The sequence below is a fragment of the Diprion similis genome, chromosome 12 (assembly GCF_021155765.1).
Source record: "Diprion similis isolate iyDipSimi1 chromosome 12, iyDipSimi1.1, whole genome shotgun sequence".
Taxonomy (NCBI): Eukaryota; Metazoa; Arthropoda; class Insecta; order Hymenoptera; family Diprionidae; genus Diprion; species Diprion similis.
In genome coordinates, this window is record NC_060116.1 from 11,225,056 (window position 1) to 11,248,916 (window position 23,861).

Below are 23,861 nucleotides of genomic sequence, written 5' to 3' on the forward strand. Positions count from 1 at the left end.
TGGCACATCGTCAGTCACTAAGCGAGATACAAGGGGTGAATTTTCTGGATGACTGTACGTCTTGAATAAGAGACGTTAACGAGTCCATTCGAGGACCGAAGGGTCTTTGATGATTGTCACGACACGTTTTCAACCTCGAACTGATTACGTCTTGCGATTTAGGCTGTCGTCGATTGCAAAATATGACGTTGAAGCGTGTCATACGGAGAGCAAAGATACGCTATTACGCGCGGGGAAGAGAATAAGACTTTTCACTGCAGGTGTTGGACATTAATAGGGCAGCAAAAATTTCCCAAATCCTAATCCACTTGATGGACTCGAAGTTTTACAGAGTAAAGCTCATAGCATGCGTGACGAGTGTGAAGGAAACCTTTTTGGTTATAGGGCAAAAAGCAAAAAATCGTCTCTCGTGTCCATTTATTAACACCTTTTTAGCTCGAACAGTGGGACTTTTTATTCACACAGACATGCGCTGGGTCGTTTCAAGAGACAAATTATGACTGGGATACGAACTCGCGAGCGTAACGGGAAAGCCGAAAGTTCTACTTGAGAGACCGACCCGAAGAAGCCGTGTGATTAATTGAATAAGAAAACGATAAAATTGAGATACCGTCGGTTGTATGAACCAGCGTTCCTTTCGGAATGCTTTCAACTTTTTCCCTTCGACAGGTAGAAGGCATCACGGGGAAGATCGAACAAGGAGATATGATTGTCTTTTGTTATCGTTCTTTTTTTTCCTTCCTTCGTGTGTAATTTTTTTCTTTTTCATGTATAGGAAAGGAATAAAGGAAATTGACTATTGTCTCGAGATAATCTAATTCCTACTAACATTGGAGGAAAATTGCTTCGCAAAGTGTAATTCTATATAGAGAGATCCCTCGGCTATTGCTTTTTTTGAACCTGTAAAAATCATATTCTGATAATATATTTAGGAGACGGAATATATGGGAGGAGAAAAAAAAATTCGATCATAATTTCTCTCAAAATCATCACGTTGTTGTTGTATTACGTTTTAAGTATAGAAAAGATAACGAGAAGAAGACATATGAATTGCAGGGGTGAAAATATCAAATGATAAACTAATTGCAGCGTCAGAAGTTTCCTCATCACATGTATACATATGTATACATAAAATAGTACGCTCTAAATTCCTACTTCCTATATATATATATATATTATATTACCCAGCCTGAGATTCACACTTTAAAACTTACTACTGCAAAAGTACAAAGTTTATGCATCAATCTGAAAAGCGGGCTCTTTACTTTGCTCACGGATTTCGAAGTTTATAGCTTTTTAAAAAGATTTCCCATCACCGCATTAATCTCTCTGCGTCCAAAGATTTTTCTCAGATTTATCAAGAGAATCGAGATTAACCCTCTCTCCTTCGATCATAGCTCAGGAGACGATGCACAAGATACAAATCCGATCGTCCGATGCAATAACCTTGATTAACGATGTGATAAGCTGTGATCAAGTATATTTATCATTATACGTGTTATATGTATACCTGAGTAGAAGCAAGTCACCCTTGACCACCAGCCGAATGCTGGACTCTGCGACCCTCCTTCGATGCTGTGGAATCAATTATCCTCGAGGAACTCGCCTTATCGACGCGGAGATAAGCTCGTAATCCAAGGAACCGCTCTGTGCACGATGCATGTTGCGTTTCACCTGACCCTCGGTAGCAACCGAGGCCAGCTTACCACCCCATTATGCATGACAAACCACCACAGAGTCGGAGGTACTCGCGCCGTTGCTTTAGTAATACTCCGCACTCTTGGTGTCAGCAGAACTGAAGCAGTTTACCCCAGCGGCGTTTCTGCCCGAAGAACAATGGACGCATGCATAGTTATACTACACACGTTGTTGTCACCGAAGGTATTTTTCCGTACAAGTGAAACGAAAAGCTCCACGTTACTGTGAAACTAGCATATTTTCGTTCGTTCGTTGGAATTAGCGCGATGGATTTTCGCTATACAAAGCTCACAGGTTTTCAAGATTCGCAAGTTTGCAGTTCGTTAGCTATAGATAAGCGGAAATAACTTGGTCTGAGAACGATGAAAATTAATAGCACCGAAAAGTAATGTCAGTTGTTAATTATCATTCGTATACTATTATGGGAACTAGAGCTGAAGAGCACATTTTTCTCTCTCTTATTTCTCTGTCAAAGCTCTATGAGAATATCGTTCTTTGAAAGGTTGAAAAACATCCGAGAGTCGTTCTCGGGGACAGAAAATACAATTTCCCCCCAATAAATCGGGGGCGGTTTGATGCTAACGTGATATCGTCGAACTCGACGAGAATCGATTTCGCCGGTCGAATAGTCAAGATATTTACATTAGAGAAGCTGGCAATGCGCGTGGCGGTGGAAAGCTGGAAATTGCTTTGTGCAACCCAATGGTTGGGCATCAACCAAACGACCTGACGAGCTCCAGAATAGCGAGGCCGTTGCTACGATGATCGCACTAGAATAAAGGAGCCATTCGTGCGCTAACGCCTCTCGACTGATCCTTCAGATGTTATGTTTGCGCCGCGAATTTGAATGTGCAAAAAAAATAGATGTTGACCGCGTATAGTAATTGAATCTGTTATAATTATTTTGGTGAATGGAAAAATTTTTTGTAACCCACCAATCAACGCACTTCCGTTTAATAACCCTCGCGCGCAGATAGGAAAAGACACAAGTCGGTGAGTTCCAGGGGTAGAAAACTTTTTACGCTCGTACCAAAGTCCACAAGGCGATGAGCGAGCTTTGGCAGTACCATGACCCGAAAGAACCGAGAAAGAAGTAAGAGGCCGTCTTATAGCCTAAGCTAAGTAACTCCTATTCAGAAAATTGCCATCGCAACACTTCCTCGCAGTTTCTTGTGAAGTGTGGCACGGTGGCGGTGAAGGAAGAGGGACCGTTGCGAAAAAAAAATTGAGAAACAAACAAACAAACAAAAAAAAAAAAAAAAAAAAGTAAAAATAAATTAAAGAAAAGTCAAAGAACGAAGAGGAAAAAACGAGTCGCGAAAAGTATACGCACAAGTCTACTCAAAGCATAATACAGAAAATTATATGAAAATTGTATGGAAAAAGGGGGGGAGGGGGAAGGGAATAAAATATATGAAAGAAAACTTAACGAGAGATAAAAATATAAAGAAACATAACCAAACCGAGGAAGGAACAGGGATTTCAAAGTAAGCAGTGGCGGAGACACGGAGAAACGAAACGAGCCAACGAACGAAAGTGTAAGATTGAAGTGAACTGTAGTCCAGGCGGAATATAAGGCCGCTAAAAGAAGTATAAGAAACGTAGCTTTACAGGCCAAAGGGAAGTCAGTACGGCAAAAGCGTTCCAAGCCAAGTCTAGTGCGCCGCTCGAGCTTTTGCCGCCTCCAGCCTCCGGTTGCCCCCTTGCCCCCCTTGTCCCCCTTGCCTTGGCAGTGTACCCGGGTGATATTTTACATCCCAGTAGACGCCCTCCTCCGAGCCCCCCGCAGACCTCTTACCGCCTTTGCCCTCGGCCGCGTGCCCGTGATGCTGTAACGTAAAACACTGAAACAAAATGTATAAAGTGTGCGTTGAAAGTATGAGAAAAGTAGAAAACTCTGCGGAGCTGATGGCACCTAATTAAAACCGAGCGAATTGCGGCCGCATTACGCTACCCCCGGGCCTTCGCGATGGTCAGGCTTGAATTTTTCTGCTAATTCAACTTTTGCCTCATTCTGAATGAAATTCGAAACTCAGCGTGGCAAGGAAGAAAAAACTTAATTTCAAAATGAAGGGGGTGGAAAGGGGAAAGGAAAACAACGACCGAATTCCACTTCTGGCTATCCTCTGACCTTCCTGGATCACGAAAGATCGTATTTCACGCGAGGAGATGCTGCGCACTTCCGTTCGAGATGCGGATTTGGGATATTAACGCATCTCGATGATCTTGAGCTGCGGTGGCCCGAAGAGAGGAAGAAATAACACGGATCTGGATAAAACTCAGGAGGAAGCGAAGCGAACGCGCGAACGGTGAGTTTATACCGTTGTTCGAATAGAATCGCACCTAAATCAGAACCCATGGAAACACGTACGCTGCGGTAATCCCTCGAAGCTGGTTTATCGGCCTGCAGGTGAAACTTCTGGTGGAATTTTTCCTCTGCTTCCATAACAGGCGAGCTAATTTCCGTCTAGACTCCAGACAATGTTTAGGCTGTTTTATTTATTCAAATTTATATCGGGCGCTAGCTACTCGCCAGAAACTACACGTAAATACAACCATAACTGGGCACCGTTACAGCTCTGCAACACGAGCGACTCGAGTATCCGAAACGGCAAGACGTATCCTCCGCAGGTTCCTCGGGTCGGGATGAAATTTGGTCCAGGAGGCGCGCTCGTCGGCTCTTAGGGCGTCTTCGGGGATTTTGAAATATGATTCCGTAACGCTGTTCCCATAAACTACTAGCAAACGCTGGCTCGATCCGGTCGGAGCATCCCCTCCACCATAAAGCTTTTCACCCTGAGGTAGAAAGCTTTCCGCTGCATCGAAAGCTGCAGGGTGTACAGTCCGCGTAGAGGGTCACGTGAAGCTATTTGCAACGTCATTTCGAAAAAGAAAACTAAAGAAAACCGAGATGTACTGTCGGATGGAAAAGCCAGTTTTGTTTTCGTCTTTTGTTGCAGGTTTACTAGTTTTTCTCTGTTCGCGAGTTTCACTCGCACGTCTTGTTCAATGTAAGGAAGGGGGGAGCAAACTGTGTTGAATAAATTGAAAGTCTGGAATAGGAATTAATGGAGGGAAAAGGAGAAAGAACCTTTCTGCAAATAATTTATGTTCCCAATATTACCTTTTTACGTTGGGGAAGCCTGTTTTCTTCCACCTTTACATCTTTTTTTTTTTGTCACTTGTATTTTTCTATTTTTATGTGCCATATACAATCGTCAAACAGAGTGAGAACACCTCAGATTATAATTGTCATCGTGGAAAACGAGTACATGGATAAAAATATTTAATCTTACTTAATTTGAACGCGTATCGATCACTTAGTCATTTCCATTTCGAATTCGATGAGAATTTCGGAAAAACTACTTCACCAATCCACAGAAAAATAATTATCGGATGTTCAAAAGCACAGTGAGTGTGCAGAATTGCACTTATTTCCCGGAAATCAGAAAAGAATCAACCGTTCCGTAATGATTTCAAATAATTTGCAAACAACCGCGCGGAAGAATGAGAAGAAGACAAAAAATCAGCAAGCCGCGAGTGTTTTCGTTCTCCTAAACAAGCACGCCGCAGCGTTGAGTGCGAACTTTGAACTTTGAATCTTGATCGTGATATTTTTAAAACTCCTTCGTCAAGTAGGAGAGCTGCCTGCTCCCTGAACCCTGAATTAGGGTGTTCGCGTTTGTAACGGCAGACCGTCGTCAAATCAGTTTATCCGATTCTCTTGAACCTTGCGGTCGTCTGGCAAAAGATTACGTCTGACGCATGATGCCCGTATCACGGATTTTCCAGAGAGCTGAAGGCTGGATTCCCGTCGCGTTTTTTTCTACCCAGGGAGAATTTCAACCCGCGATCCTCGTCGAAGCTGTGCTTTTCCGCCCGTCTACACGTCTATAAGGGCCACTGTGTCAGAGGTTGCCCTCCAGTCCCAGCGACGCTTTAGGGCCGATGTGCACGTACCTTTACGTCCGGGATAACTGCGAACGTGACATAATTAACGCCGGTGATACTCGTCCGCAAGCTATTCAAGATTCAGGGTTTACCAACTAGATGTATAAGTCATTCCTCTCGATAGTTCTTACACGGTCTTCACGACCCGTTCGGCGACCCTGTAACAGGAATTTGATCCAAAGTTATTTTTTGTTTTCTCGTTTGTTATCATTCAGCTTTTCAATATTCTGGGTAGGCATAAAGTATGTCAGTATTCGGGTTACTTCAATAATTCTGACGATGAGAAAGGGTCTCTGCGTCGTATCGATTAGGCTCACGCTTCGTTTCCTTCTCTTTCTTCCCCCCTTTTTTCATGCTCTTATTCCTTTTTTTTTCTTGTTTCCTTTCGACGAGGAAAACAAAATACCAGCGTGTCCTGGTATCCGGGTTCCGTGTGTGTGTTTTTTTATTATTATTTTTTGTTGTTGTTGTTATTATTATTTTTATTCTTTGTTTTTTTTTTTATGATTTATCAAAGCCCGAGCCGGTAAGTCTGTATCCGAAGAGATTTTGGAGAAGCTATCGGTTCTTGTCCCATTAGACTTTCGCAGTAGCTGATAAATTTTCAATTGCCTTTTTTCATCCCACCCATTCAAAAAATTAGTTTCCCAAAAAAAAAAAATTAAAATATATTTACGGTGCAAATTTCTTGAAGAGATCCTTGCCTTAATGTTTTGCTGCAATGCACTCGCCTTATTCTAGTTGACAATTCATATAGATGAGGTCTATTTAATTTGACCACGTCAAGGATGTCAACGTGAGTAATCATGCAGAAAAAAATAAAGAATTTATAAGAACGAAAGTAAGAAATTTTGCCGGTTGAATGATTTCAAAATGATGGAATGAAATATATAAGATTTTTTTATTAAATTAGGGAAGGTTTTTTCTCTGTGAGCGACAAACTCGTCGGCAACTGAAAAATTTCAGGCAGAGTGATCTGTAGGTAGTTTTAAAGGGCGCATTCCTTGGCGATGTAATAAAAGGGCCAACGATAAAAGGAAAGAAGCATAATCTCGGCGATTCGCGTGAAAGCCATCCCATAAAAATACGTATAATATTGCGATTTCCCTCTACAAAAAAGTGATGAAAAAAAAAATGAATGAATGGAAAAAGAAGAGAACAATATACATGAATTCATTCGCGTAGAACCGTTTTCCGTGATATCCTACATGATTTTGCATACACATACAGTGTATGGGGGAGGCCCATTTCAGATACTGCAGAACAATTTTCGGCATTCGGAATATCATATATATCGAATACAGGATATGTGTAAATTTCCTCGATCAGAATAGGTATTCCAGTTTGAGAATTTATCCTGACTTGATTGAATTCCAATGCGTCAGATCATTCACAGCACACGGTATAGTCGCTGCCGTCGATCAGTCCCGACGACACGTTGAAGGGACCTTTTGCGTTTTCACTTTCCTTCCCTCCATCCACAGTCTCGTTTGAGATCTGTCCGAGCTCGGAGTCAGAGAGTCTTGCCTTTACCCTCGCGACTATGCATGGCTGATAACAACGTCCTTGTAGAAAGAAACCAGAGTCAATATTTACTGACTTGACCAAACATGCAGGTGCGGATTAAACGCGGTAAAAGCAGTGATTTCTTTCTATCAAGAGAATAAAAGTTGTCGGAACAATAACTCGTGTAATCGAATCGAGGAAACATTTCTGTCGCCATGTTCAATAAATTCAACAAATTTCCTCCAGCGCAGCTGGGCTCGATTTTTTTTCAACCCTTCCGTGCGGGCGGCGCTTTTTTGGAGAACAGCGTGCCCTCCGGTCGGCCAGGGCGAGCCCTGCGCGGGAAGGCTCAGGGTGCGAAAACGGCGCCGAGGACTCGGGGCGTTCGTAACGTCGTCGGCGAAAAAGAGCGTCTGCGCGGTTTATTGATCGCGCAGACTCGACGTGGGGCGGCAGTCAGGGGCGCCAGGGTTGCTGCCCGGCGCTACCGGCACGTGGTCTGGAAGCGTCGCGACGCCCGCGTCGTCTGCGCCGGTTAGCGCTGCGTCGACTCCTCGATTCCTCGACGAAGCTCCCCCGCCGCCTCTCGCAGGGCGATGAGGGCCTGCGTTCGCATCCCGCACGTACGGACACCTCGATGTCATGTAGCGGGTTTAGGTTAGCTTTCTGCACAAGAGCTTTCACGGTTCAAACAAATGTCGAATTACTGCCCCGCGATCATCGCCCGAATCTCACGGAGATTTGAGAGTTTTTCAAGATACGGCGGAAGCTCCGAAAGGCTGAGGTACTCTCGGTAAGTCCAACATCTTACTGCACCCGTCGCCAGATAGCTTTTTCTCCCTTCTTTGCCCTTCTAACCCTTAAACGCAGGGTATAAAGTTCATTCATTTTTACGTTCTGGTCGTATTTTCCCTCCGATCGTTCCTCGATCTCTAGAGATTTCATATTCAGCACGCGCGATGCTCGCTAATTTGTATTCGGGTAGTTTGGAAGTCTATACCTGCGGCATCGCGTTTCATACTCCAGCATGGTTCGAGGTGTTGAATGTCAACTCGGTGGTGCCTCTCAGTTTCGCGATATTCATCCCTCGCTTATATCCGCTTGAGATATTCTAGTTTCATCAGCGAATAGCGTTGATTCAGAAACCGATATTTTTTGCATCAGAATAGGTTCGGTTTTCGTACTTTCTACGTTTTAGTTCGGTGTGATGATTCGTGACTTAGTGTAGAGCTTCGCTCTGTAGACGTCTGTGTATAAATTATATAGCGTCGAAAAAGTTTGATGAAAATTGTAACGCCATATCGACTCATTGTCAGTTTTTCTGACATCAGCTGAAAAAGAATTTCCACGAGTGTACCGCAGTACTATTTTAAGAAAACGCGATTTTACCTAATTTTGAATTTCATTCTCTTCTTCTTCCCCAGAAAGTGATCCGTTACGCGACGATTGATGCCAGTCGTCCAAGATGCTGGGTCATTCGATGCTGTTATTCCTGACGGTTGGCGCGTGCTGGTGTAACCCGGACGCTAAGCGCCTCTACGACGATCTTCTGTCAAATTACAACCGTCTGATTCGTCCTGTAACGAACAATACTGACACGGTAGTCGTGAAGCTTGGCTTGAGGTTGTCGCAGCTCATAGACTTGGTAAGTGGATTATGCTAAGACGGTATCGAATCCCTGATATCCACATCCACCCGCCAACGTCATCCCTTGATACTCCAACCTCCCGACGCCGCGACGCTTCGTCGATTAGTCAATTAATGACGATTCAGCCTTGGCCTGCTAAGCTTCATTTAAGTTTGTTTCCGTTGTTTTCCGAACCGATAGTCGAACAAGAAGACCGATGTATACGCGCGTCTATAAGAATACATCATATATCGAAACGCAGTAAGAACGAAAGGAGATTTGTTACCCACGTCCACGTCTGACAATCGAGTTGAGCGACGCTAATATTATACCATCTATAACAAGGAAACACCCTGCCATGTGACAACTGCGATTAGTTAATTGACAATAGCCGCGGTTCTGTTCCAGTCTTCTCTTGTCCAAATTTCACCCTCCGGTATTCGGATCCACCCCGTCCCCGTTTCTGGATGACACCGGCATTGTCAGGCTTTTTACAAGTGTCGACCCCACTTGATCGGGGAATCTCAAGTTTCCACAAGCCTCCGATCAGGGGTGACAGGTCGAGACGTATTCGGGCCTAATTGGAATAGCTCGCGTCCCGACTTGCCTTCGGGAAATGAATACGGGGAGTTGAATTTTTTTTTTTTTTTTTTTTTTTTGTACAAGGTTATCCACTCGGCGTTATATTGTGTCTAGGGCTCGGGTTTTCCACTCAGCGTATTCTACATTCCCTGTGAAGCTCATAAATCGCGAGGACGCGGGGCAAGCAGCCAGGAAAGCCTTCGAATTTCTGGAAAAAGTGTCGCCATTCGAGATGCAGACGGGTTGGAATGAACCTCGGGATCAAAATACCTCCGCTCTACTTTACAAAACATTTGAATAAAATCTTACACCCCTATTCAAACTGGCGCGTCACTGTTGCCGTGTTTTACGCGACATTTCCTCTCCGCCTCATTTGTCTTCCGAGCAACGTAAGCCCGCTTTTATCCTCTTCCATTCACCAAAATCTTCCAGGACTTGTCGTTCTCCTCGGCTAAGACTGGCCATGGAATGATCGTTTGAACGGGAATCGGTCAACCGCGAGTCTCGAGGGTGTCGCCGGTGAAACGAGCACACGTGAAAGGAACATTCAACCTCGAGTACTCAGTCGCGGACCTCAATACACGAAAGCAGCACATTTTAAGAATGATGTTCCTCAATGTTCCCCTCAATTTTTAACCGCGGGAAATGATTGAGTGGCATCGATAACCCTCAGCCACCCTCGCTCTCTGCGGAGTCCATATATTTTTCGGTGACATTGATGAGAATCCCGGAAATGTCCGTTCAAGACGTGTGAGGATACTGTCCCTGGGGATCTCCGCAGTCTCACGCTAGTCGAGGGATGCCTCGAAGATGTTTCGAAGGCCTCCGATAGCCTCGAGTCCATCTTTCTGGTCCGCAGTGTACAAGCTTCCAGTAAGAAACGTACCCTCGATTTTTCACCGTTAGTTCAAGATTATGGATATTATTCGAAGAGCAATAACCCTGGGATCAAAGTTGCCTCTAACTCACATCATTCGCCCAAGTCTACGTAGATCGATGTGCAGCAAGTTTTGTTCATGCATGAGGAGGGGAATTATCTTGCTCGGCTCGAAAATAAATCCTCAAGGGATTCTGGTTTCTGTTTTTTTTTTTTTTTTTTTTTTTCTTTCTTTTTTGTTTTCTGAATTATCATTTTTAATATCGAGGCACGTTAACGACTCTCGTTTTTCCAACCGGTTTAGGGAGTAACTTCTATGGACGATTCCGATATATGGATTGATTGATGGATGACCTCAGGTGTTCGGAGGATTGATAGCTTGTCAACGGCATTCTTGAGCTTGTTTGTGAAAACCGAAGGTGCGGTTTTGCTACACGCGACTACTCAAGCGTGTCGTCCTGTTGCTCCGTAGTCCTTTGGGGGTTTCAATATTGTCGGGGACAAACAAAGATCCCGGTACGAAAGAGGCTCGAGAATTTAAAGCCGAGCAATTGATAAGATCGAGAAGTTTTAAGTCTCTTTCAAACGCCAGAACAAAGACAAGGCCGGTTATTCTTTAGGCATTTTTCTTGCTTCGTGTTTTTTTGATCGCTTCTTCGAAAGAAGAGAAAATTTTTTAAAACACTTGAGTTGTATGAAAATTATTAAATACCGGTGGACGATTATTTGCTAGATGAAGAATTCACATCGGGGAATTCGCGCGTCGAGAATCTACCATAACTCTGAGATTTTGTTTGCTCAATTCCCATTTACCTTCTGCACAGCCCGATATTTATGCGGGGACATAATTCATCGCCACAATTCGGGAATAAAGATACGCTCTAGTACAGTAATATATTTTATATACATGCACATATACATGCAGAAACGAAATATTTTAGACAAAATATCACGCCGGTTTCGGAGCAGTAAATTCAAACAAAATAAGATGAAAATACCCTCGTGCAAAACGACAGCAGCTGCTTATCGCGGAAATGGTAAATGCTGCGTATCTTTTGTACCAACAATGTGCATTATCATCCGACCGTTTTCAGGAAACCCATAACCGTAATCGCATTCATGCAGTGACACCGTTTGCTCACTGCCTCGTGACTGAGACGATTTGTTCACAAAGCGGGGAAAAAGGTTGCATTCTCTGCTACCCGAATTCAGAAAAATCAAAGTCGAACATCCTTCTTTCGGATTATCCTCTCCCTGATTGAACTTGGTCTAAATTTTTACGATTCTTCTACTTCGTCGCGGAAAAAAGCATGTAAAAACTGCTCTGAGCCGATCCTTGCGCGAGGCTACTAAAAAGTAGTTTTTACGAAAACAGAAACTGCCGATACTGGGTACATTCTGAGAGAGACGTTTAATTAGTGGGTTGTGGGCAGTAATTCGAGTCTGCAATGAAGGCTTCCTGTTCACCCTGCAACCCCTTTGTGTCTGGACTCTGCAAGCGTTGATTTGACTCGGGAAATGTCAACTTTTGCAATCTCCGATCCTCGTGATCATGCGGCTTCCGGTTTCAGCATCCGAAGAGACGAATAGACAAATGTGAGGGTCAATTCTCTGGATCACTGTCTAAAAATTTGATAGAGCATCGCGTCACTCGCTCCAGCGATACCATTATTTTCCTGGTTTTATACCTTATGTAGCTGCGTGTGTCCGCATTCGTCCGGAAGTGGCTTCGCCACCTCAAATCTCTGTTTCATTTTCGTTGTTGGACTATGAATAACGCCTCGCAAAGAGTCATACTCCGCATTCTATTACAATTATGTAATTTAGTTTACTCTTGTTTATTCTGATTGCCCTTTGTTCTGTTTTATAGTTTATTTTTTTTTTATATTACTTTCAATGCTTCAGACTATTTATACACCATGTAGAGGGGATGGGACAAAATGGGCCCCTTAAGAAAATAATGCCTAAAATCAGAATAAAATGTTTAGTTTTCATATGAACAATTATGTGAAATTATTATCTAGCTTTCTCGAGAAAAAGTAATCAAAAATTCAAGTTCAGAAAATTATTTGACTCTGACGAGTTGAGAGTAAAGCAGAAGTTCAAACGTTTCGCGTTATGAGGTGTGCAATTACTCGAGTAAACGATTTCCGAATAATTCATATTTAATAAAAAGTTGTTGCCCTCCCTGGGTTCGTCTGTTCGGTATTTTTTTTTGTCCTTAAATAAATAAACAAACAAATTAGACGGGTAACACATTTCTATGCCACTTGGTAAGATCCCTCTTTCGAACTGAAAAGTGCTGACAGGGATCAGATACACCGCGTCAGATCAACCCAGAGATATCATTTTCCAAGTTTAGTTGGCTGAGCGCTGCGGTCGAAAAGTTTCATCCCCAATCCTTATCGATACACGTTTCTGTATTCAGACACTCACGCACGCACACATGTATGCATAATATTACAGTGAAAACGATAATTTTCATTTTTCATTTCTACCACTGCGTCGGGCGATAAATTTTACCGTGAGCATCGACGCGGAGTTCCTGGCACTCCATGCATCATCGCTCGATCGGTTTTTTCCTCCATTCTGTTTTCTTTTTTTCTTTTTTTTTGTCGTTTTATAAGCCGTGACTTCGTAATATAAGGGGTATATTCGCGATTCTCTCCAATTACGGCACTCGTGAATCCGTTGCTTTTGCCAGTTACTGCAGGCCTCTTCACATTTTCAGATATATTTCGCTAAAGTGTGCATATAATTGAAAAATCTAAATCCCATAAATTTTGCCCAATATTATTGAAAATGATCTATCGCATTTCCGATTGTACATCTCCTGGGGGTTGAAATCGCGGTTTTTTTTCACGTTTTTATAAAAGCTCACATCGTTGCGTCGAGGTAAAACAGCTGCATTCTTTATTGCTGGACAATTTTCACTGTCTCAAAAACAATGTGGGATATTTAGATGAATTGTAATAATCACTGCGTTACACTGAAACGTTTATACCATCCTCGCAGTATTTACTCTATAACATCATTATTCTCGGAAGTGAGATGCACGTGCGCAGTGAATTCTGCAAGCGGAAATCCCGACGCTGTAACGATGTTACCATTAATCGTGTGAAGGCCTTACTTTCACCTCGGTTAACCAATCTTGACATTATAGCTCAACGCCACTTTACGGGCCGCTGCATCAGTGACCTAAAAAAGAAGGCGGACGTCGCTTAGCTCCGTATTCTCGTAGGTATACTATACTCTATAGGTATAACACAAGTAGATACGTGTAAGTTACACAGCATGGAAGCAGAGATCCGTTATCCGGTCCATCCAGTAGCTTCTCGACTGCACGTCTTGGCACCGGTAACTCAGCCAATCTCTATCAATTACAATCTAATATACCCTCAGCATCGGTTATGTGCTTAAGCAGGGATCCGCAACTCTGTTCCTGCCGATCTTCCTCCCTGCTTCATCCCCTTTCCTACTTGAGAACCGACGCCCGGGGAGAACGATTGCGAAGCCTCGATAGCTGCCAGTTAATTCAATTTATTGCTTTCCAATAAAAATCATTTGGATTCCATTTGCCTTCCGGTAATTGCAATTTGCAATTCAATGCACGGAACAATAAACCGCGCCTACTTAACTGCGCCCCATTGTCCCCCGCCTTTCTCCCACCATATTTTCCACCCCCGTAGAAGCCCGTGGCATTTACCAAGTTCCAATTTAATTACACCGTGGGCTCCCCGTAGTGCGTACTCATGGTACGTTTAGGCACTTTCAAAAGTCTTGGGTGCCAGAGTGGGCTGGTCTGTTTCCTCGAAGTCCGATCGTTCGAAACGTGAATTCAATCTCGAAGCGAATGCTCATTCGCGATTCGATCTTATCGTCGACGGCGTGTTGTTTCCCTTTTTGAGGGAAAGAAAATTGAAAAAAAGAAATTGTCACGGAGTCGCGGGTTTCAAAGCGTTCGACTGACCGGTTGCCAAGCTGGCACGACGCGATTAAACGCCGAACAAAACTACAGGCAAAACCCACGGGCTTGCGATACGGAAAGCGAGAGTATAATGGAAAAAGAAAAACGAGGGAGAAAAAAGACGGGAAGAAAAGAAAAATAAACACGGAATACAGGCTTGCCAAAGCGATTGTCAATGGGTGAGGGACCTGGAGAGCCATGCCATGCCACCGAGATAGCGGGTCCGCATCTTTCTCCTTTGAACCTTACGCTCCGGTACTTTGATTAAAATTCTCGCTTCGTGAAATCAAAAAGGCCCACCATCCGTGAAAGCTTTTTTCTCTTTCCGCTATTATTATTCCGCTAAACGATTCGATTACACCCTTCATACGCCGCGGTACCGACGCGCATTAGCCTCTGTGGGGTCTCGTTACTCCGTGCACAAAATTTCACACTCTTACGTGTACGAGTATACGCTTCTTTCAATCTTTGTATACCAATGCTCACGTTCACCGCCATCATCCTCGCCGTCTAACCAAAGGTTAACCCTTTGACCACGGAAGTAATCTGATAACATGGGCTACCGCAACCGGGTCTTCTTTGACCGCGATCACGAGTAGCTTTCTCTCCTAGTTTCTCTCTCAGTTTTACTTTTAACATCCAGATTTCTATTCTCTACAATCTTTGACAAGCCTTTTTTCGATACACACATGACGAAAAATTCTGGTTGAACCAATCAGAATTAAATGCAATTAATTATTTTTCCACCGATTCAAAAGGGCGACGAAATGTTTAATCGTAGTAACTGATATTTGTCGATGTGACGAAACCATACTTTTTTCTCTGTGTCACGTTAATTCGATACAAGAAAAGACAGATTCAAGATTACACATAATGTAGTTAAAGAAGTTTACGGAACTTTTTATAGTGGAAGGATTTTACCCGCAGCATGAATTATTTCCACAGGAGAGTAATCGTTTTCAGGATTGTATCAGTCAAAGCGACCCGACACGACGGTTTTACACCAGGCAATAGTTCATTACAAACATTGGTCTTGCAGCGAGCGGTATGAAATTCATAACTTTTACAAGAACAATAAAATTCCACTTTACCCGCCCCGGGTTAGGGTATGGAAGCCTGGTTACCCCCGTAGGCAACAGTTTTAAAGTTGAAACTTTCACGCCGCGCAGTATCGCGGTGCAAAGTATGAGAAACACGATATTTCAGAATTTTTTTCTTTCATCCCACCTCCGAGAGTCACACAAGTAGGAATATAATTGAAGTTAAACAACGCCATTGCTCACGGAGTGGTGGAGAAGTTGAGATTGAAGAAAAAAAAAGAAAAATAAAACTATTAGTCGAGGAGAACTTTTTTATAAACTCGGGCACAATCCGTTCGCCGGTGAACAATTACTAAAACCGGGAATTGGAACCCCATGACAAAGCGTAACAACCATCGTCTACACTGCTGATAAAAAATAATAAAAAATGTAAAAGGCTTCGGTTCCAAGTATTATTCACAACATAGTAACCCGCCTTAATAATAATTAATTGTTTTGGAAATAAGACGAGTTAAATAATCTGCATGGAACCACAGATTTTTTAAACACGATTCTGCTCGTCGAAGGGTTGCAATTCGTGCAGCGTCGCAGCGCCCCAGGAACGCCTGCATGGCGTCGAGAGGACTTGACCCAGTGACAGACGTTCAAAGCTCTGCAGGCGTCGAGAGCCGCTGGCGAAGAATTATCCACGTCAACGGGGACAAACGGGCACATGCTGCACCAGACAAGAGCCGCACTCGAGGTGCAAGCTTAACCCAAAAATTGCCGGGGTGACCGCCGGTTTCGGGGATGATGATGATGATGATGATGACGATGATGACGAGAGGTCGTCTCGGGCGAAGGTCGCGCTGGTAATTCCCTTCTAATCGCAATGGGAGTCGTAAGAGGAAGAACTTATCTCTCCGGATATCGCGGGCGTAATTCAGAGGGTGGCGGCAAGTCGCCTGTAGAATTAGACTTGGGACTCTTTCCTTAAATTTTTAAATAAAGGAATTCGCACCACGCCTCTTCCCTCGCCGTTCGCTTCGGTTCGCTTCGCTTCGCGACCGGGACTCTGCTTATTTCATCCAAGTTTAACGGGCCCTTCCCCCGGTGGCCCCTTTCTTTCGATCCAATTTTACGTTAACCAAATTCCCCGCGTCCAGAAGGGGCTCGTGTTGCCGGGATGCGACGCCGCTCGTATTTTACCGCGTTACTACGTCACGGTTCGCGATTCCATTCCTGCTGACGCGTTTAATTCGAGTTCCTTAGGGACGTGGCTCGGTCGTGGCTCGCTTTCTTCTTACCTGTGATATTTACCTGCGGATACACTCAGGCTACCAGCCTTTGTATTGCCCAAAGCATTTCTGGAGATTTTCCATCTTCCGCTGGTCTTTTAATTCTCTTGACAAACTGCCTGGTCGAATTTGAAAAAAGTTTTATGTAAGGATTCTACAAATTGCTGCAGCGTTGCTGAACCAGTATAAACTGTAACCACTGATTTTACATATCTTAGAAGGTAACAAATGATTTACCAAAATCATTTTTTTTTTTTTTTTGTTCTGTTTCAGAATCTCAAGGACCAGATTCTGACGACCAATGTCTGGCTGGAACACGTAAGTTGAAGGAAAATGAATCATATCTGTGGTTACACTTTACGCATCGTCTGTGACTGAATGTTTTATTATTCACAATTTTCTTATAGAAATTGCAAGTACGGGTAGAAAAGTAATATTGACTTCAAACGTCAGAGGCCACAAAATATTGTTAGCTTTAATATTCGACACTTCTATATAGTAGACACGAGATGTAAGAATAGCGCTCAACTATTCGATTGTCTAATCGATTAATAACTTTGTATCCGTTAAAGACAGCTAGCCTCAAACTTTCAGTTGTAATAATATTATTCGTACGAGTATCGCAAACGAAATTAAGTAGTGAATGAAGAAAATGAAATAGTGACGTTTTCTTGTTTCGTGTTACCCTCCGCCGTAAACTCGGGACATTTAACTAGACGATCTCTTAATCTGTAGCTATCAAATGCGACACTCAACTCGTATATATATATATATATTCCGCCTTTCTCTTTCGGTGAAAAGTAAAGAAACTTGTCGGCAGAAGGAGAAGACGAACGGTCGACCGGAATGGTGGATTATGGGGGTTGTAGCGCTGCCTACCTCCTGCGGAATGTTTCATCTAATTTATATTTCTTAGCGAAGAGAGGCGAAGCTCAGCGACTAGCAGCTTTCGCGAAAACGCTGGGTGGCAAATTTTTCATATCCAAGCATGCAGAAAAGAGATTAACGACGCTGCAGGACACTTTTATGTCACCGCGAGTTTCACGAGTAGCCGCGTCGCTCTATAGGAATAATTAGTCGTACTTAAAAGTGGGGTAATTTTTTCACGATTTACGTAAGCCATTTATTTCACGAAGATTTCTGCTCCTGTGTTCGAATTGAAAAACGTTCATAGATAATTTCAGGTACTTTAAACAATCTTTAACTTTATTTCGCGGAAAAAATAACTTTTCTTTATACGCAAACCGAACTTCTTTTGGTTAACTTACAGCTGATCATAAATAATTTTCTAATTTATAGATAGAAAATTCGTAGTCTGAAATGAAATAAAGTTCAGCGGTATAAAATCTCTTCGTTTACGAGCGGCTTAGTTACTTCTGGTTGTGCGTGGCCGCCGGCGGTCTTAAGTAGTAAAGTCAGTGAATGGTCAGCGGACGGAAACGTTCCGATCGAGCCGACATGACACGCGAAATAATCAAGGTGGCGGACGGAGATGAGTTTATTGCCAATTGCGAAACATGGGATACCGTGTGCGATAGAATTTACAGAACAGCAATCTGCAGTTCGGCCATTAAGTTAAGCGGTGATGGTAAAAAAGTTCTGATTCACCACCGCTCGCGACCCTTTAACTTGACCCCATTCGTGTGAATCTCATACAAGAACGCTGTTTCCGGTGGTATTATCTCTTTTGAAAATTAATACGGTTGAATACGAGGCACGAATACGAAACCGGATCAAACTTGTCGTTATCGAAATTCTCCCCATTCACTCCAAAATACCGCGGACTAGATGATGAACGAAATTCAAGTAGTGCGGCAGAAATATGGTCAGCCAGTTCTCGCTAGCGCCTCAACGAGTCACCGATACTCTGTGCGTGTTTAAATACGGATTTATAACAAAGAAAAAAGTTAAAGAATTCCAGACGTGTAGTCTGGTCACATTTTTTAAATGTAGTAAATCCGAGCGAAAGAGTGACTCTCGAAGCGCGGCGAACCAAAGGAGGAATCTGCACTTTATCGTCAAGGATTTACAATGCAAATAAATTCAAATTGATTAAGAATACCGAAGTTTGTATGGAACTGGGTTAAAATATGCTCAATTTCGCCATGAACTCGGGTTGCCGGACGTCGCGAGTGCATAGATCAGGGATTATCTAGGAGAGTACTTCGTTAAGCCTGCACGGAGGCTGACTAATTCAAAGCTCCAAACGACCGAAACGGAGAATTAGACGCACGGACGATTTACTTCAACGTGCATTATCTCTACACGTGTCCATGACTGTAGGTTACAACGTTTTTCAGGAATGGCAGGACCACAAGTTCCAGTGGGATCCATCGGAATATGGCGGTGTGACGGAGTTGTATGTTCCAAGTGAACACATTTGGCTCCCAGACATCGTTTTGTATAACAAGTAAGTCTACAGCTTCAGCTATTATTCGTTTCTTTCTTTTCACCCCCAATTCCACTAGTCCTCGTGTCGAGTGTTCGTCGACCGCCTCCTCGACCAGGCACCGATGCTTAGACGAGAGGGGAGAATTAAACTTTTACAACTCACAAAGCTATGACCTATTTTTGGCAAGACTCACTTCAGACATCATCGTACGACTGTGATAATTACTTGGAACCCGAAGACTGCGGGGGTTTTCGATAAAAAATATCAGGTGCAACATACAGTTGACAAATGTGAGCGGTAAACTTGCGTTAGAACTCTCATACCACGAAAAAGTTCACAATTCTCTTGAACGTCAACGGTTGGTAGGATCTTAACGGACCACGAACGAGATCTGCCGAATGCCGTGCGAACTCGGTTGATTATTCAGTGAATAAAACCATTAGCCCGATGACGCAAGGTGGACGGTTGGAACCAGCGCCTTGGCGGGAATAATTAAATTTGTCTTACCATATGGCGTGCGCAACTTGAGAGTGAGTTACCGGCAATTAAAGGTCCGTATATCCATATATATATATATACATAATATGCATGAGGGTAATTCGAAAATTAACTACCAACCTTCCGCGGAACCGTAATCCCCGAATGAAACTTTGCTAATCGTGAAACTATTGCTTCTAAAAAGAGGAAGAAAGCTAGAAAAAGAAAATAGAGATATTCGCGAACTCGTTTATGATTGCGGTTGCCTAAACCCGATTTAACTTCCTGAAACGAATGTAACGCTGTTCGCACAAACGCGTAACGAGTCACGACGATAATTATCGTCGCCCATAACTCGTGTAATTCGCATACAGTCATTAGCGTATTTGCAAAAGTAATCGCACTGCAGCAATCTCATAGTTTATTCCGGTACTGATGAAACGTGGAATTCATCAACACTGTTACGCATATTCTGACTGACGATACGGAAATTTGTTTGTTCGAGCTGGAATTACATCCACGAAACTTAGCTCTACACTTGTTAAAGTACCAACGTTCATTGTTACCCTTCGGTGAGCTGAGCTAAAATAGTCCTATTGGCTATCAAAATCGAGATGAAAGGAGAATAGCTGTCAGAAAGTTTTCCTCCGAGCACCTTCGCCTCGGTTATTCAACCCCTCCTCACACCGAAACAGTATCGACTTATTGTTGTCACATTATTCTCCAATTTCCTTTGTACCCGAAACTCGCTGTGCCAACTAACCATCTTAGGAACACGAAGGCACCAATTCGTGTCGCGATTCAGAGGTAGATTACCATTGGAAAGGAAATGAGAAATAAACAGACGTTGAGAAGTTCAGATCCAACGTAAAAAATAAAACGTTGAACCTGACTTCGGAAGGAACCACATCAACTTCAACCACTACGGAGAAATTTTATTACCAGCTTAATTATACCCGGGTATATATATTTTTTGTCGGTTTTGACGAGGGTTAGAGTTGCTTTTTGCAGTTTTCGAGAGAGTCTGGTGAAGGCGGAGTGAAAAACGGCAATGCGAACTGTGCTACTTTTTCAGGTGTAGATGGAAAATTTTTGGAATAACGGTAATCTGATATTACGGTTAATCCCTCTTGGCGAAAAACGAAGCAGTGGATGACTTCGGGTAAAAGAGTTTTTAGTAGACCATTAAAGACCTGCCTCTCACTCTCTCTCTCTCTCTCTCGTCGAGTAATATTTTAATTGCCCGCGGCGGTTTCCAGGTCATATTATACCTTCCTCTCTTCCCTTCTATCCTCGCCTTCTCTGCTGCCTGCCTCGTTCCTCACCTACACGAGAGCATCCTTCACCCAGTCGATAAACTACAGCCAACCGGCTGGTTAAATCTGCAGCAGTCTACCGAAATACCAGCGTATGAGCAAACTGACTCTATACTGTACGGTATAGGCCATGCCAGAATGTTGATTGATCATTATTTCTGTTTGCCCTACGAGATATGTACCTGCTGCTAACTGATTTATATACGAACATCGCTGGGTGTCGTCAGGGTAAATTTACACTGTCGAGTCGACTCAAATATTGAGGTTAATCACGATAATTATTCCCCAGACTTGATCAACTTCCAACTCCTATTGAGGCTCGATATCCGCATCCCTTTTTCAGCGCCGACGGAGAGTACGGAGTGACGACGATGACCAAAGCGGTGCTTCATCACACCGGCAAAGTGCTATGGACCCCACCGGCGATATTCAAATCCTCGTGCGAAATCGACGTCAGATATTTCCCGTTCGATCAACAAACTTGCTTCATGAAGTTCGGTTCCTGGACGTACGACGGATTCCAGGTAAGAATTCTACGATTCGCGGCTTCGTGGCTGGTTCAAACTAATTACGCCTCAAGGCCCAACAACCTTCGTATATCCTCATTCCCCCGTTGTTAACGACATGCCGCAGATCGATCTGAAACACATTAATCAAAATATGAGCAACAACGTCCAGGTGGGTATCGACTTACGAGAGTACTATCCGAGCGTCGAGTGGGACATCCTGGGGGTGCCGGCGGAGCGTCACGAGAAATATTATCCCTGCTGCGACGAGCCGTATCCAGACATCTTTTTCAACATCACCCTCAGACGCAAGACGCTGTTTTACACGGTGAACCTGATTGTACCCTGCGTCAGCATCTCCTACCTCTCGGTCCTCGTCTTCTACCTGCCCGCCGACTCCGGGGAAAAAATAGCTCTATGTATCAGTATCCTTCTGTCCCAGACGATGTTCTTTCTCCTGATATCCGAGATCATACCTTCGACATCCCTCGCCTTACCGCTCCTCGGGAAGTACCTTTTGTTCACCATGCTACTCGTCGGACTATCCGTTGTCATAACGATTATAATACTAAACGTTCACTACCGTAAACCGAGTACTCACAAAATGGCGCCTTGGGTGAGAAAGGTTTTCATACGGAGACTACCTAAGTTGCTACTCATGAGAGTGCCTGATGATCTTTTGAATGATCTTGCCGCCCACAAGATACAAGGCCGTGGTCGGAGTAGCAAGAAGAACAAATTCAACGCTGCTGTTGCTGCCGCTGCCCAAGCATCCTCTAGAGTGTCTTCTCCGGACTCGATGCGTCATCAGAGACCAGGTGGTGAGTAAGACGATGAACTTGTTCATTTTAATACATCCGATTCACGTATACTACCAAGATTCGTTAGACGGTAGACGGTTGTTGGTGGTGTTCCGAAGTTTCGTCTTCCCCTATCGGCAAGTCAGGATCACTCGGTGAAATGCTATGTTGTATGGAAGATTAACGATACAAGGAGATTGCCCGATCAGTCTTCAAAGGGCATGATAGACGACAGACTGTTTGGGGGAACTAATCCACCGAGCAATTGCCCGAATGAAATTCTAAACACCGCTTTAACAACTGGATAATGCGGGAACTCACCTCGTAAAGTTAACTAAAACTTTGCTCGCCATTAAACAACGTGCGTAGTCTGATGTGACTTCATAAGGAAGTTCACTGTCTCTCTGGTTCCCCTGTCTGCCTGTCGTGCGCATCAATCATGAAAATGAGCACCGTATCAAGATTAGCTCCGCGTTGAACACTCCGAGCTTTGTATATATGTATATGTATATATATTCTTCCACATAGTATACATATTTATGCGTATTATACAGGTATACATACTTATAATATAAGCGGAACGTAGGGTTCTGCGGGGACCTTGTCAAGTTAGCTTCGGTAAGATATCACTTCTTGTCTTCTCGTAACAAATGGATCTTCTCTCCCTGACTTCGGTCCCTCGGCAGGTTGTACCGACCTTAGTCTATCGCAAAGTTGAAACAGAACTCGAGGTTGATGACGATCTTGATAGTTGTCTGCAGAGGACGACCGATTCCGAACGTCGAGCCGTCCGCCTGTTTCCATAACCCTTGAGAATATATCCATGGGATGTGTTTGAGAATCGATTTTCAAACAGGGTGCAACGGGCTCCACACCACGACGGCGCACAACAGATTCTCCGGGCTAGTCGGTGCTTTCGGAGGTGCCATCGGCGGCTACAACGGGCTGCCCTCGGTCATGTCCGGTCTGGACGAGAGCATGAGCGATGTCACTCCGCGGAAAAAGTATCCCTTCGAACTCGAGAAGGCTCTGCACAACGTCATGTTCATACAGCATCACATTCAACGACAGGACGAGTTCAACGCTGTAAGAAACACCCGGTCTGCGAACCCTACGTGGTTGACACCAGCGTCTTGTTAGCTTCGTAAGTTGATTTAAGTGACGTTATATATTACAGGAAGACCAGGATTGGGGCTTCGTCGCTATGGTGCTTGACCGGCTCTTTCTTTGGATTTTCATCATCGCCTCGATTGTTGGTACCTTTGCTATATTGTGCGAGGCACCAGCTTTGTACGACGACACTAAACCGATAGATATGGTTTTATCGTCCGTTGCTCAGCAGCAATTCCTACCACCGGACCAGGAACTCGTTCCAGTCTAGCCGGAAGAACTGTACTTTCGCGATTTTAAAACGCGCCTCAATCACGGCGAAATTATCATTCCTGACCTCGTTATGTCACCCATGTTACTATTCACCATTCGTAGAGAAAAAAAAAAATTTTCAATTTAGTGCCAACAATTTTGTCGAAAATAATTCTCAGACATATTTATAATAATTTGTCGAGTCGACGAAATAACTTTTAGAAGGTGAATCATGATGCCTCTGTATTTTTTTCGTGCTATTTATTTCCGACATTTTTGCTACATTCACACCTTTCGCATGTCTAAATTATATTGTTTAACTCCAGCTTCGGTATAATCAAGCACAATTTTTTTTTTTTTTTTTTTTAGGCTAAGGTTATCGCTTTGAAGGTCATGTAAAATAAAAAAAACCAACTTAGCGATCAATTAACTAAATAGACAAACTTGTGATTACCTTTATCTAGTCGTTTTCGCAGTTGATAC

At 43.5% G+C, this 23,861-nt stretch overlaps 1 protein-coding gene across 2 annotated transcripts; it reads left to right on the top strand.

The window, feature by feature from the left end:
• The first annotated feature begins 7,672 nt into the window (after positions 1-7,672).
• LOC124412832 (acetylcholine receptor subunit alpha-L1) lies at positions 7,673-23,496 on the top strand. 2 transcript variants are annotated; one of them, XM_046892985.1, is made up of 8 exons: positions 7,673-7,948; positions 8,580-8,800; positions 16,799-16,843; positions 18,826-18,935; positions 21,054-21,234; positions 21,344-22,037; positions 22,873-23,102; positions 23,194-23,496. In XM_046892985.1, exons 2-8 carry the CDS (start codon positions 8,621-8,623, stop codon positions 23,395-23,397), a joined length of 1,644 nt encoding a protein of 547 aa, XP_046748941.1. In that variant the 5' UTR covers positions 7,673-7,948; positions 8,580-8,620; the 3' UTR covers positions 23,398-23,496. The 2 variants fall into 2 exon arrangements, with proteins under 2 accessions (XP_046748941.1, XP_046748942.1); XM_046892986.1 differs by having other exon boundaries at positions 7,673-7,778.
• The last annotated feature ends 365 nt before the right edge of the window (positions 23,497-23,861 follow it).

Excerpts from the sequence above, each read along its gene's own strand:
- LOC124412832 (XM_046892985.1), top strand. The coding sequence starts at position 8,621 with ATGCTGGGTCATTCGATGCTGTTATTCCTGACGGTTGGCGCGTGCTGG. Across the intron at positions 16,844-18,825 it reads CCAATGTCTGGCTGGAACAC|GAATGGCAGGACCACAAGTT; the intron begins GTAAGTTGAAGG and ends AACGTTTTTCAG. Across the intron at positions 22,038-22,872 it reads GCGTCATCAGAGACCAGGTG|GGTGCAACGGGCTCCACACC; the intron begins GTGAGTAAGACG and ends ATTTTCAAACAG.